Below are 15,124 nucleotides of genomic sequence, written 5' to 3' on the forward strand. Positions count from 1 at the left end.
CAAGTTACAACCGTTCCGCCACAACTGACCGACGACAGTTTCACCGAAATATTATATTCGCCAGTTTCCGATTACTCGCAACCATTAGACCTCTCCCTCCATCATCGATCCCGCCATTCAGGAAATTCTGAATTATTCCCCTTCCTCTCTTGAGAAACGATTTCTTTCCCCTTTTTTCGAAGAAGGACTTCCTTTTCCTTCTCTCTTGGACTATTTCCCCCCTCCCCACTCCTCCTTATCAGGCAGATCCCGTGCCGATTAGGATCGGCTTTTTAGATTGTATTCGTTCCCTTCCAATGAAGGGAACAGAATAGTTACAGTCTGCATCCCTGGGAATTCCACACCTTACACTGTCCTCTCACGAGCATTTTATCCCGATGTGCTCCTGCACCACCTTTCTCACTTCCAATAACCTTATTTCCTCTTCTCATGTATACATACACATACACACATATACTCCACACCTCCATAGCTAAACTCATATTAACTCGGCCATATTAAACAATAGCTTGTAATCACACCAATAATGATAAAATTTTTTTTTATATATTTATATAAATAGAGTATATAAGCTTAAATCCGCTGTTTGCTCATAGGTGGCATTAGTGAGCGTACAAAGCTACCCTGGGCACACAACACACTTTATTTTATGTGTTTGACATCTGTCAACATTAACCAGTGCACATCAGCAATTTCATACAACATACATTTTTTCTTTCATAATCATGTCTAGTTTTTTGCTAAAAAAAAAGCATATGCGGGAAGCTTTGCTTTTTTGTTTCAATTTGAAGAAATCGGCCGAATCGCATCGAATGCTTGGAGGCCTATGGCGACAATGCTTTATCAGAAACAACGTGTAGAGATTGGTTTCACTGATTTAATGACGACAATTTTGACCTGAGTGACAAGAAACGTGAAAATCGGCCCAGGAAGGTTGAGGACTGTCAATTGCAGGCTCTTTTGAACGAGGACGATACCCAATCGCAAAAATGCTTGCCGAGCAATTGGGTGTTTCTCAAGCAATCATTTCCATGCGGCTATATGCCATGGGGAAGGTTCAAAAGATCGGAAAATGGGTGCCGCATGAACTGAACGATAGGTAGATGGAGCGATGCCAAAATACATGTCAAATTCTGCTTGCTAGACAAAAAAGAAAGTCGTTCTTGCATCGGATTGTGACAGGCGATGAAAAGTGAATCTATTTTCAGAATCCTAAACGCAAGAAATCTTGGATTGATCCCGCCCAACCATCAACATCTTCCTCAAGACCAAATCGCTTCGGACGGAAGACGATGCTGTGCGTTTGGTGGGATCAGGAGGGTGTCATCTACTACGAGTTGTTAAAACCTGGTGAAACTGTTAATGCTCACCGCTATCACCAACATCTGATCAAATTGCACCGTGCTCTGCGTGAAAAAAGGCCACATTATAAAACAAGTTCCTCTAACTTATCGGAAAAGACATGACAAGCTGATTTTCCTCCACGACAACGCACCATCGCACATGTCAAACAATGGTCCAAAACTACTTGGAGACACTCAACTGGGAAGTGCTACCCCATCTCGCTTACTCACCAGACTTGGCACTTTCTGACTATCACCTGTTTTCGTCGATGGGCCACGCGCTCGCTGAGCGGCACTTCGATTCTTACGAAGACGTCCGAAAATGGCTTGATGAGTGGTTTGCCTCGAAAGATGAGGAATTTTTTTGACGTGGTATGCACAAATTGCCCGAAAGGTGGGAAAAATGTATAGTTAGCGAGGACAAGTACTTTGAATAAATTTGTTTTTGCTTCCTAGGAAAAAAAATGTGTTTTCTGACTAAAAAACAGCGGATTTAAGCTTATACCTAGTACAATTATTCACCATAAACCTAAATTTTTAAAAATAAATATAGATCGTTATGTTATAAATGAAAATTTCCTGTTTCCGTTTATTTAAATCACCACTCGCATTTTTTTCCCTCTAAACGCCTGAGATCGCACGAGGTCTAGTCTCGGATCAAAAGGATTAAATTCCTTGATCCTAAATGTAGGATCAACATACGCACTATCCATCGAAACAGGTGTCCATTCAAGAGCATCCCTTCAAGACTGAAAAAGTGCGTGGGACTCACAGATGTTCGCCTCCGCGTATATCTGTGAGATTAAGTCTAGCCGTCCTTCCATTCTCCTTCTCCATTCTCCCTCATTGTCTCCTCGACTAAACTTACAAGAGTTTGGTAACAGTTTCTATTTTTATGTTTGCGCTTCCATTTAAAGCATTGCTGCTAATATGTACTTCCGCAACCATCTTGACCAGAAGTTCTGTCTCAATTGTGTAATTAATTGGTAACGTTAAATTGGTTAACGGGTTAACTTCTTTGAGGTTGTTTAGTATTAGCATTTAGAGTCTCTCCTATAAAATGTCCGGTGGTCAATCGCTTGTAGATCGCTAGACATTGGCATGAGAAGTCTTGAATTTAAACAAGCTTCTATTTGCATTAAAACGGTATAAAGGTCTTCAAAACTTAATGGCTGTACCAATAATCCTTTTATGTGTTTTAGAAGATTTAACTGCGGTTTCCCGCAGCATAAACTGCCTATATGTATAGAATATGGGAGAATAAACTTCCAATTAATAAACTGTCCTGTTAAGTATTCTCGTATTTGAGTCTGAGCTGAATCAAGGCCTTGGCAAGGAATTCTTTCAGTTCCGACTGATTATTAGTGCCGACAAAAGTAATACTGTAATCTGAGTATAGGTTAATGCATTTACAGATAAATCGCTTTATTGCGTTAAGAAATGATGCTGTGCTTAGATCTGTTACTAATTCAAAATGTACAACCATAGTGCATAAACAAATGAAGATGGACTGGTAAGCCTTTCCCAATTTTGTTACACGATATCTTTATATTGAATGGGCCGGCGTAATCTACGTTTGTGTTGAGAAATGCCGCGTGCCTGAGTGCTCGATGAGTGGGCAACTACCCATTAATTGTGTGGCCATTATAGGTTTCAAGAACAAAAGCATGTTATGCATTTCAATACGCGACAAATAGTTTCTCTGCCTGACATAGGCCAATAATTATTACGCATAGCTGCTAATATTGCTTGAGGTCCAGCGTACAAGTTCCTATAATGTGCGTCTCTGACTATCAATTTCATAAGATGAAGCTTGCTGAGTAATATGATCGTGTGTTTTCTAGTATATTCTATCATGTTGTAGTCTTCTCCCTATACGAATAATATCGTTTGCGTCTAAAAAGAGAGGTTAATATAATATTTTATTATTCGTGCAGCATATTTTGATGGAATATAATTTCATTTGCACAAAATAATCCTTCTTGGATTGATATGCTATTTCTTGGAGAATCATGAATGAAGAGCTGGACATACCATACCATAGGTGACTGTATTCAGATTAAATACGAACACGAATGGATTCATTTTTGTTTCATCTCCACAGAATACGTTGATGTTTATGATCCTTTTCGGCCACTTCTATCTGGCAATACATTTTCGTAACATCCGCCGCCAATGCATACTTATGCTGACATATACGAATGATGATGTCAAATAGGTCTTGTTGTAAATTTGGCCCAATCATGAGAAATTAATAATTTGATTGGCCAGATGTCTTTTTACACGCATTAAAAATTACTTTCAGTTTTGTAGTTTCGCTGTCTTCCTTCGTCAGTGCGTGGAATGTAATAGGCAGATATGCTATCAATTTCGTCTATTAGAACATGTGATTCAGATCATAGTATTCATGCATAAATTCATGATATTGCTGTTTCAAAGCTGGTTGTTTTTTAATTTGCGCTTTAATCTCTCTTTTCGGCGATTTCGTAAGATTCCTAATCCCTGTATGCCTTCTTTAATGGATAGTCGTACTATGAAACGACTTTCTGCATTCCTAGAGTGACGAAATGCTTCTCACATTGTATTTCTTTCAGTGAACGACATGAAGGCTTTGTTAATTCTTCATTATGCCAGAATTTTTGGAGCTGCTTTTGAATCGCTGCGTAAGAGGGTAGAGACATCGCAGTAAGTCGGATGCTGATGCGTTCAGATCATTTGCACGTTGCTTAAGATTATTCAATCGAAAGATATTTCTTGAAGAATGGAGGGGCTTCTTTGATGACTTGCTTACGCCCCAAAAGCTCCCAAAAACAGTTACTTCCAATAACAAATCTATGTCGTCGGGCATGTGATAACTTGGATCTATTAGCTTTAAATCATAAGGAATGCATAAGTTGTTTTCGTTTATTTTAGCCATCGGTAAATGCTCTGTTATTTTCTCAATGATTAGAAAAATAAATTTGATTTGATACGCGCTTGTACATGATTTGATTATCGCCTTTATTTGTTGAATGGCTGTTATTGGTTTGTCTTATATCTAAAATGTTTTGTCGATAGTCTCATATTGTAATTTCAATTTGTTACTTAAGCGATGCGTAATGAAACTTGACTGTGATCCGCTGTCAAGAAGGGCACTTATGCAATGTTCCTGTATGATGCGAATCCTATATGAGCAGGAAAAAAATCGCTGGGGAAAGAAGAATTTGCCAATATTCCCTTAGAGCAGTGATTGAGAGAAACGAGTGAGCTTGTTTTTAAGTTATAGCTTGTTGATATTATTTTAGTTGGGCTCATCAGCTTTTAATGAAGATGTTGAGGAGGTAAAATCAACATTCTTAATAAGTGATTCTGCTGTTCGATTTATGCAGTAATGTGTTATGATAGCCTCTGCGTAATTGACAGAAGAGAAAGAGCATACCTGCGATGCCTGCAATTAAGCTTAACACACACGATCCTCAGGCGTAGGAATGGAATACATCCGATCAGCGTCACGGCTATGTCGAGACTTTCAGTGCGCTCGCGGGATGTAAATTCCAACAAGCAACTCACTGGTTGGAGCGAGCGATTATTCACGCTCTACCAGCTATGCAAACTGATTCCTGAATATGTAATGCAGCTCATCCGTCGGAGTCAGAGGTCCTAGCCAGCATATAGTTATCGATCATTACCTCGCGAATCCTATCCATGGGCGAGGGCAATTACTCAGTCTCCTACCGCTCTCGATCATCGGTCGGATCTTCGTAGCCTGGGCTACTTCCAGTTTGCGTCACCTACACGCGCGATACTAGTCGGCCAGCGTTTCAGGACACTACTTCTCGGGGATGCTTCATAGAAATCGCTCAGCAACCCGATCTCGAGCTTAGCTTCGAGGCAGGGCGCCGAGCTTTCAACTTGATCAACCTCCTCCCTGCGAAAGCTAAAATAGTTTAAAAATATATTATCCTGAAAAATATATGATCCTGAGGCAATCAAATGATTAGATTGCCTCATGCCTTATCATAACAAGCCGACCTTATGTGGGACGCCAATAAAACATGAATTCGGAATATCACAAGTCGAAACGCATAAGGTCTCACCCGATGCATAATTGACAATTGGAATGCTTGCAATTTTTGCCGTGGTATGGCTTGAAGAATTTTGTACATAGGTATTTCTTTTTAGCTTTAGCGTTTCTCAGCTGACATATTAAGAAATGAACCACATAAATTTTATAATCATTCAATCTTATGCATTAAGACGAGCTTTGTGAACTTGGCAGCAATATTGTTTTTTTTCTGAAAGATCTTTATGTAATTGAATATAGTAACATTGATTTTGTTTGTAGTAAAAAAAAATATCGCGAATTGAAAAAATGTCATTCTCCGAAATTTGAAATTAATCACTTTTAAGGATAGTTTCTTGTAGAAAATCATTTGTAATGGACTGTAATAAAATTATTTCCGTTTGTAGTTGCACCGTTCACGGAATATAATTATTTAAATAATTGTATAAAAATGAATTTCTTTAATTTTTAAGATAACTCAAATCCGCTTGCGAACTAGATTCAGAATTGTTTGTAATTGTTTATAGTGATTTTTTGGCCGTTTGTAATTGCATCGTTTAAAAGTCACAACAAATTTACAACAAATAAATTACACAACTTTGCCAATTTTCGAGATATCTCAAATCCGCTTACGACATCTTTCTTAGAATTGTTTGTAATGATTTTCCGTTCTTTTGTAGTTGCACCGTTTAAAAGTTATAACACATTTACAATAAACAAATTACGTAACTTTGACAATTTTCGAGATATCTCAAATCCGCTTACGGAAACTTTCTTAGAATCATTAACAGAATTAATAAATAATACGCATACATTTTATATTAAAAAAAAAGCATAAAGTATATAAATACATAAAAATAAAAAAAATATATAAAATTTACAAAATCTCCAAAAAAATATTAGGTACACAACTTTGCTTCCGCCGTTTTTTTTCCGAAATTCGAGGCTTTATTGTAAAAAACTGGTTATACATTTATGATTTAAAGTATTGTCCATCGCTGGCCACTACTTTCTCCCATCTTTCGGGTAACGAATCCCGCGTCGAAAAAACTGGTCATCTTTGAGGCTATCCACGAATCGATCTAATTTTTTACTTCTTCATAAGACCGGAAGTGCTGGTCAGCCAGGCCGTGTGCCATTGATCGAAACAAGTAATAGTCAGAGGGAGCAACGTCTGGAGAATACGGCGGATGGAATAGGACTTCTCATTTCAACGTTTCCAAGTATGTCTTGATCACTTTCGCAACATGGGGTCGAGCATTGTCATGCTGCAAAATCACTTTATCGTGTCTCTCGTTGTATTGCGGCCGTTTGTCTTTCAAACGCATCAAATGCGTTCGATACCGATCGCCTGTGATTGTTTCAGTCGGTTTTAACAGTTCATAATACATTACGCCGAGCTGGTCCCACCATACAGAGCATGACCTTGGAGCCGTGAATATTCGGTTTGGCTGTCAACGTGGAAGCATGGCCGGGAATTCCCCATGATTTTCTGCGCTTGGGATTATCGTAATGATTTTTCGTCCCCAGTCACAATGCGATGCAGAAATCCCTTCCGTCTTTGCCTTTCAAGCAGCTGTTCACAAGCAAACAAACGTCGTTCAACATCTCTCGGTTTCAATTCGTACGGCACTCAATTTCCTTGCTTCTGAATCATTCCCATGGCTTTGAGGCGTTTTGAAATGGCTTGTTGAGTCACTCCCAATGATCGTGCCAATTCTTCTTGATTTTGACACGAGTCTTGCTCAAGTAATGCCTCCAATTCTGCATCTTCGAAAACCTTCTCTCTTCCATCGCTATGCCGGTCTTCGACGTCAAAATCACCGTTCTTGAAGCATTGAAACCACTCACGACACGTTCTTTCACTAATAGCGGTCTCACCATAAGTATTTGAGAGCATTCGATGAGCCTCAGCCGCAGATTTCTTCATATTGAAGCAAAAAATTAAAACCTCCTGCAAATGACGAGAATTTGGCTCGTAAACTGACATTTTCAATTGAGAATAACTTTATGATGCAGACACCAATCGATTAATGTTTCTATAGGGTTACAGATGCCCAAGTTTATTGTATGACGTCTATGATCTATTTATTTCGACCACCACTCGACCGCTAAAGCCATCTATAGGAAAACGGCGGAAGCAAAGTTGTACATCTAATATAAACCGTAATTTAACTGTAATTTAAACCGTTATTTAAAATCGTTAATTTTAAATAGTTTAAATAACGCGAGCGCGGCGTAACAGCGGCTCCTCCGCAATACAAAAGATCCCGGGTACGATCTCCAGTAGAAAATTTTCGTACGCCCGTAGCACTCGGAAGATAATGGCAAACCACCGAATAGTATACTTGCCCTGGAAACTTTTCTAAAAATTCGTCATTCGGAATCGACGTTGAATTGACTCATATGATACAATATTGTGTATAACCAGCGTGCGCAAGCATATGAGAGAAGTCATCATGTTCCTAAGATATCTCAAGAATTAATAAAATTATATTTTTTGTTTATCGTTAATGTGTGTATATCACTACGTGTGTATATTCACCAGAATATCACTACGAACAACTACAAACGATTCTGAATCACAAGGGGATATGAATTATCTTGAAAAATTATTGGGAGTACAAATAAGTTTCCGCCGTTTCCAAAAGACAGCGCTATTAATAAACTATAAAATTGTTTGATGTAAAACAACATATCATAAGATTGGACATCCGGCAACACCATAATCTTGAAATATTAGCGATTATGTATCAGCATCATATATTTTTTTTGTACGAAAATGTCGAATTTTGAGCCGAATAAGCGTCATTTGCGGGAACTTTTGAGTTACTTCTTTAATTTGAAGAAATCTGCAGCTGAGGCTCATAGATTGCTTGTAGAAGCATATGGTGATGCTGCCTTAAGTGAGAGAAGTTGTCGTGAGTGGTTTCAAAAGTTTAAGAATGGTGAATTTGACGTCGAAGACAAAGAACATAGCAGAAGGCCGAAAGTGTACGAAGACGCGGAATTGGAAGCATTATTGAATGAAGATTCGTGCCAAACGTAAAAAGAATTTGCACTTACATTAGGAGTGACTCAACAAACAATTTCATATCATTTGAAATCATCTATCCCACCCGCCGTATTCTCCAGACATTGCTCCTTCCGACTACTACTTGTTCCGATCGATGACGTATGGCCTGAGCAGCACTTCACATCATATGAAGATATCAAAAATTGTATCGATGATTGGATAACCTCCACAGCAAAAGATGAAGCGTTCTTCCGTTGCGTATCCACATGCTACCAGAAAGATGGGAAAGATGAGTAGTGGCTAGCGATGGCCATTATTTTGAATAAAATATTATATATCGTTCTTTTACAATAAATGCTTAATTTTTGATAAAAATCGGTGGAAACTTATTTGTACTCCTAATAAAAAAATTCATTTTTTACAATTGTTTAAATAATTATATCTCACGAACAGTGTAACTACAAACGAAAATTATTTTATTACAATCTACTATAAACTTTTCTATAAGAAACTATCCTTAAAAGTGATTAATTTCAAATCGGGGGATTTTTTCAAGTTGTGATATTTATTTTTTGCGCTATTACAAACAAAATCGATGTTGTTACATTCAACTACATACGAAGATTTTTGGGAAAAAACAAAAACCATATTGCTATAAGTCGGGTGCTAGTTCAAAGCCAAGATGAATTGTCCGTGATAACATATAAGCGCGAAGTGTTCTTACTTTGAGAGGTTTTACTGTTATGAATATGTGAGGAAATTTATGAACTTGTTTAATGTCAGAAATTCATCAGCTTCGGCTCTTTTAAATTCCCATTCTTTACAAAATTCTCTACTGGTTTTAGATAACAAAATATGAATGACCCAGACAACAAAATGTTGTTGTGCTAGTTTCGCGAGATTTTGTGTGATTTGTGACACATTATCTCCAATTGTCTGAGATCAGCATACGACTCCTTGGAAATTAATGGCAATTCTATCAATGTTTGAATGAGATGATGAATAACTTCTTTTATTTTCGAATCTTCGTTTTAACAATTGCCAAGCAATTTCGTAATTACGCTAGTAATTTCTAGCGAGGATTATTACCTTTCATTATATATTACCTTTTAAACTTTACCGGTCAATGCTGATCTTAGATAATGGAACTTTTAGAAGGAATGATGGTATTTGATGCGATAAGTGACTGGAATAAATCTCGAAACGGTATCCAAGATTCAAAATTTTCGTCGAATTTGGGCAGCTCGAACGTTGGAAGCCAAATAGCGGGTTTAAATACAAATGCTCGTCACCAATGTCGGGTTGCAATATCATGCTGCGGAGAAGTTGCTCGATTAGCTTTCATTCGATTAGCTTTCGTGCGGCTATTAACCTGTAATATTTATTCTCAAATTGTTGTTTCCTCTGAGATGCGCTTGTGTTTCGTCTAAATCTTCGATCTCGCCTTGAATCACATCAAATTCTGTTAAAAGTCCACTTTTTTGATTCACAGTGGTAGCTCATTTTTGTCTTCTTGTTCTGTATTAATGCGACTGAAATTATCGAAGGCTGTTAGTTTTGCTTTAATTCTACCGCGTTTTTTAATTAGAAGTTCGCCATGATACTACGCCTATGATTATTCTTAGATTTCAAGTGAATAAGTCCTTCCGAGCAGTTTCAATAATGAAAGAAAATAATGTTATCAAATCTACAAGCGTTGGCCCGAGAAGATTTTGTGCGCAACTAAGTAATGCGAGTTAATGCACGCCTTATACTAATAAGGAAGAAAGGCATTAATTATTAATTAATTTGCCCGTTATCAATATATCGCAATATAATCGAATATAAACATGAATTCGTGATTACGATTGTGACGAATAATCATCTCAATGCGTTGTGATCTTCGCATGTGCGATGATGGAAAGTAGAGCTGTTAGAATGCATCAATGACACGGCTCAAACTGATGAAGAGGCCGTGCGCTGCTTCCTCGGAGAAATCCTGTGACGTCTTGTTGAAACGGGAGAGGCGCTGCTTGTCACTCTGATGCAAGGATAGTCCGAAGATGACTCGCTTGTATGCGTGAGATGCCTCATGTCTCGCTCATATGCGCGAAATGCTTTGTATGGTCAGTTTTATGCGCAATTCGCATAAAGTGAAATGGATTAAACATGACGCAAGTATCGAGATTGTGGCTCGCGCTCATGTAAATAATGCGACTTTTTGGCGTCGTGGCGATTCATGTGCGTGTGGACGTAAGGTCTTGCGTTCTTATGTGTAAGAAGTAGTGATAGCTTACTTGCTAATTCTAGCTTTGAGTTGAGAGCAATTCAATGTCCCACTACTAATCGCTGAAAGATGAAAGACATGAAATAGTTTCAACAATATATTACGGAAGAAACGTCATTATCTTAGTACAGTGTTTCCTAAGAAATGGATAAGTGCAAGAGGAGCTATCGAATGGCCTCCTAAATCGCGCGACCTAATACCTCTCGATTATTTTCTGTGGGGTTAAAAGAGAGAGAGTTTACAAAATGAAATCAAATAATTTGGATGAATTACAATAAATCAGATTCTTCAGGAAACAGCTCTTATTCCTCATGATTACATTCAAAATGCTATTTCATTTTTTAACCATTAGATAGTTTATTATCAAACAATTGACGATACTCATTCTGAACAATTGATATAAACCTTTCCATACTTGTCTTAATTGGTTACAAACTCCCAGTGCGTGCGCGCGCGCGCGCGCGCACACACACGCACGCACACGCACACGCACACGCACACGCACACGCACACGCACACGCACACACACACACACACCACATTCCTTCCCACATGCACTTTTATCCACACGTGCCTGCACAAAGTCTCTGTCACGTCCACGTCGTGAGCTTTCCACTACTACGAAATCCCAATGTTTAAATGATCATAACTCTGCGAAAAAAAATCGTAGAGACCATGCATTGTTCTCATCTTGGAAGGCTCTTTGAAACAAACCCTCACTCGATGTGCAATTTAAGATTTTTCCGCCCACCTTTTTCCTCGCCCCCAGGGATGTTAAAATGGATTTTTTTGATATTAAATAATAGATTTTATGATGCCATTTGCATTCCTATAAACCTTAATTCTCTATATCGTACCGTTCAGAAGTTACTTAGGTGTCTCGATTTTTTTTCCTCATCCTGTATATATCAATTTTCGTATATATAACATTTTACATTTTAATTAGATGTTCAAGTCCAATTTTAAGAACTCCACGCTGTTTCTTCATGCAAACTACTAGTCTGTAGACTATTATTTTGTAAGTACAGAAATGAATACAGATTGTACAATTTTTATATGAAGAAAATGTTGAACAACTCTGAAGCGAATTGGATTAAGAAATGGTAAAGAAGATCTCAATTTCGAAATTTCGAATGTTTTGTTGTTCTCAGCATAGATTCCACCTTACAGACACGTATTAATGCCATATATTTTAATCCTGGAAAAGGATTTTTAAATCAGTAAGAGAGGAAAAAAGTATTTGTTATACAAAAATTCTATTGTAAAAATTTCTATGGTTTAGTTGGTAGTAATACGGATGACTTTAGGGTTCCCTTAAAGATCGTCAATTCTATGCTAATTTTCCATGTCCGTACAAAAAAGTTGCGAAGAAAATTGAAAAACGCTGACATTATCGATAATTGATTTAAATTTGCGATTATCAACATAAATTTTTATATCATTAAATTGACGATTTTTTATTTAAATGTTCTATCTAGATACGTATGCATATTTATAATACTATAATACCATAATATACAGGGTGAATCAGATTTGTTGAACTTTTTACCCTATGAGAAAATAATTAATTGCACACGTTATAATTCAATTAGGTATAAAATCGATAATTTTCTCTTTTCAACGACTCTAATTCATCCTGTATATACTTATAATACTATAATACTATAATACTACAATATTCTGCATATTGCTGCAAAATTACAATTTCTTTCTCTACAGTTATCATCTTTGTTGATAATCAAACCCAGACGATAACATAAAAATCTTAATTTTAATTAAAACTCAAGTATTAAATGAATTTTAAATATGTGTGCATGTCTACGAAACTAATAAATCATAAAATTATTACTATACGAAAACAAGTCAATAAGTTTTTAGAAAAACATAGTAAAACACATTTTTTTTGATCGATTTATTTTTATTTTTCACATAGTCTCCTTTTAGCTCGATATACTTGATTCAACGATTTTACAACTTTTTCAAGCCGTCCGAATAATATGATTTGTCCAATCCTTTAAAATAAGCCTTTGTTTCCATGAGCTGGTGAATCTCTTTCCTCCGAATCATTTCTTCAGGTTTGGAAATAGTCGCAAGGGGCTAAATTTAGCGAATATGCTGGATGGGGAATTCGTAGCGGAATTCGTTTGGCCATTGGTACTGGGCACGTGTAAATCGTGCATTGTTTTGATGCATTTTCTTCTCCAAATGGGGACGATCTTCTTTAAAATGTTATTGAAACGATCCATAATAAATAAATAAGGTTGTAATCGCCGTTTACTTCGACGGAAAATCGATATGAATTATACTGCGTGCATCTCAAAAAATTGTTACCTTTTCAGCCGACTTTACGATCTTCGGAACTGGTTCACCTGGTGAAGTCCATTGTTTTTTGATTGTTTCTTCGTCTCGGGTGTGAAGTAATGGATCCATGTTTCATCTACAGTAATGAATCGACGCAGAAATTCATCTGGATTACATTGAAATATCTTCAAACATTGTTTTGAAATTGTCACACGATCGTGCTTATGGTCCACAGTGAGTAAACGTGGCACCCATCTTGCCAATAGCTTTTTCATACCCAATTGTTCGTGCAAAATTGAAATCACTGTGTCATGGCAATATGTTTATGGCTTCAATAAGTTCGCGCACTTTCACTCGTCAATCAGTTAAAACAGTATTGTGGACTTGATGATTTCTGGCAGCCTTAACGAGACGTCCCGAACGAGGTGGTCTCATCACATGTGGATGTACGACTACATTTAAATTCATTCACCCAATTGTATACAGTCGCAAACGCTGGTGCAGATGTGCTATGAACATTATCCAACTCGGCTTTGATTTCTTTCGGCGTTAAATCTTTCATATATAGATGTTTGATCACTGTACGGAACTTGTTTTTTTCCATTTTGCAAAAAATACAAAAGTTTTGCTTTAATCTACAGAAATGAAACCACGCGATGAATTCCATTCAAAAATTTGACAGCAATCAGCCGAGAAATGCTACTTGTCAAAAAGTAATGTGACTGCCCTCTGATAGATTTTCTAAGAACTTATTGACTTGCTCTCGTATTATCAGTTTATTATCATAACTCACTTAGAGTTCAACAGGAACGTGAACTCCTGTAAGAATGTCGATCATTAATACAATAGTATCTCGTCAGTATAGGTGGTACATCGCATATAGGCGGTCATATTGGCGGTTTAGTTAATAACATGTTGATTCTGCTAATATATTTACGCATGTAAGATGACATTGAGAAGACTTTTGTTGTCTCTTTTCAGTAAAAAGAAATAAATAGTGTAATTATATCATCAAGAAGTACAAACTATATCATTCAGAATTCTAATTATTATGATTGTATTTTTCTGATTATTTTGATTAGAATGTTTAATGAATTTAACTATAAGTATCTGATTTATACCTTTCTGATTGAACTTATTAGATTTTCAATTTATATAAATGCATTTTTCTCGTATCTTTTTTTAAGAAAAAAAAATTATTGTGCAGTGTGTACTGATAATATTTCTTGAATCACAAGATATTCGCAATAAAAGTTGAAATTGTGAGGCATCTTGTATTTTACTTGATACAATTAACATGTTACAGACAAATAGAACAAGAATAAAGATTTCAAATTTCCAACAATGTCTTACCAGCCGTGGAAGCCCTTATGACAATGGGTTCTCCATCCTCCCTCCGCCAGGATACTCTCGGAGGTGGATGTCCTGTCGCGCGACAGCTCAAAGTCGCGTTGTCACCTTCTGCTACTGCCAAATCGGCGCTAGTGTCACCCCCATAAACGATATCGGGCGGCACTACGGAACAAATCATTCATATCAATAAGTTTGTAACCTATCCTTTCTCTTTATCGCACGAATTTTTTATAAAAATTATTATGTAAAATTAGCACTTTGTTGAAACATCTTTGAAATAACGAGCGTTCTTGAGGCGTATTTATACGATAAGGTCAGGATAGAAAGCGGAGAGAATAGATAATCGACTTAAGAAACGGGAGAGATGGAAAAGTAATTTTATTAGAAAGGTCTTTTTGTTGTTATTTTATGCATATGTTTTTGTTTTTTCGTTTGTTCAGGCAAATTCCAAGATTATGTATATGTGAAGCTCCTTGCTTCGTTCCTTGCGTATCGATTTGCGCGTTCTTTAAATAGACATATAAGTAGGTAACGTTAATATTATGTATTACTTTTTCGCGAAATTTGCAGTATCGTTTTTGATGTTTAGGACTAATTAAAATTGATACCTTCTGAGAAAGAATATGTAGTATCATTTTTGATATTTAGGACTAATTAAAATTGATACCTTCTGAGAAAGAATATGTAGTATCATTTTTGATATTTAGGACTAATTAAAATTGATACCTTCTGAGAAAGAATATGCAAAGCATGACAAAAATAAAAGGAATACAATTTATTAATAAAATAATTATTATCGTTAG

At 36.7% G+C, this 15,124-nt stretch overlaps 1 protein-coding gene across 1 annotated transcript in view; it reads right to left on the reverse strand.

The window, feature by feature from the left end:
* The window catches only part of LOC105617153 (lachesin-like), an 86,475-nt gene that overhangs the window by 56,401 nt on the left and 14,950 nt on the right, over nucleotides 1–15,124 (reverse strand). The window contains exon 3 of the mRNA XM_012198723.1: nucleotides 14,322–14,483. Coding sequence (XP_012054113.1) covers nucleotides 14,322–14,483 — 162 coding nt within the window. The remainder of the gene's footprint in view (nucleotides 1–14,321; nucleotides 14,484–15,124) is intronic.

The sequence above is a fragment of the Atta cephalotes genome (assembly GCF_000143395.1).
Source record: "Atta cephalotes unplaced genomic scaffold scaffold00011, whole genome shotgun sequence".
NCBI classification, from domain to species: Eukaryota; Metazoa; Arthropoda; class Insecta; order Hymenoptera; family Formicidae; genus Atta; species Atta cephalotes.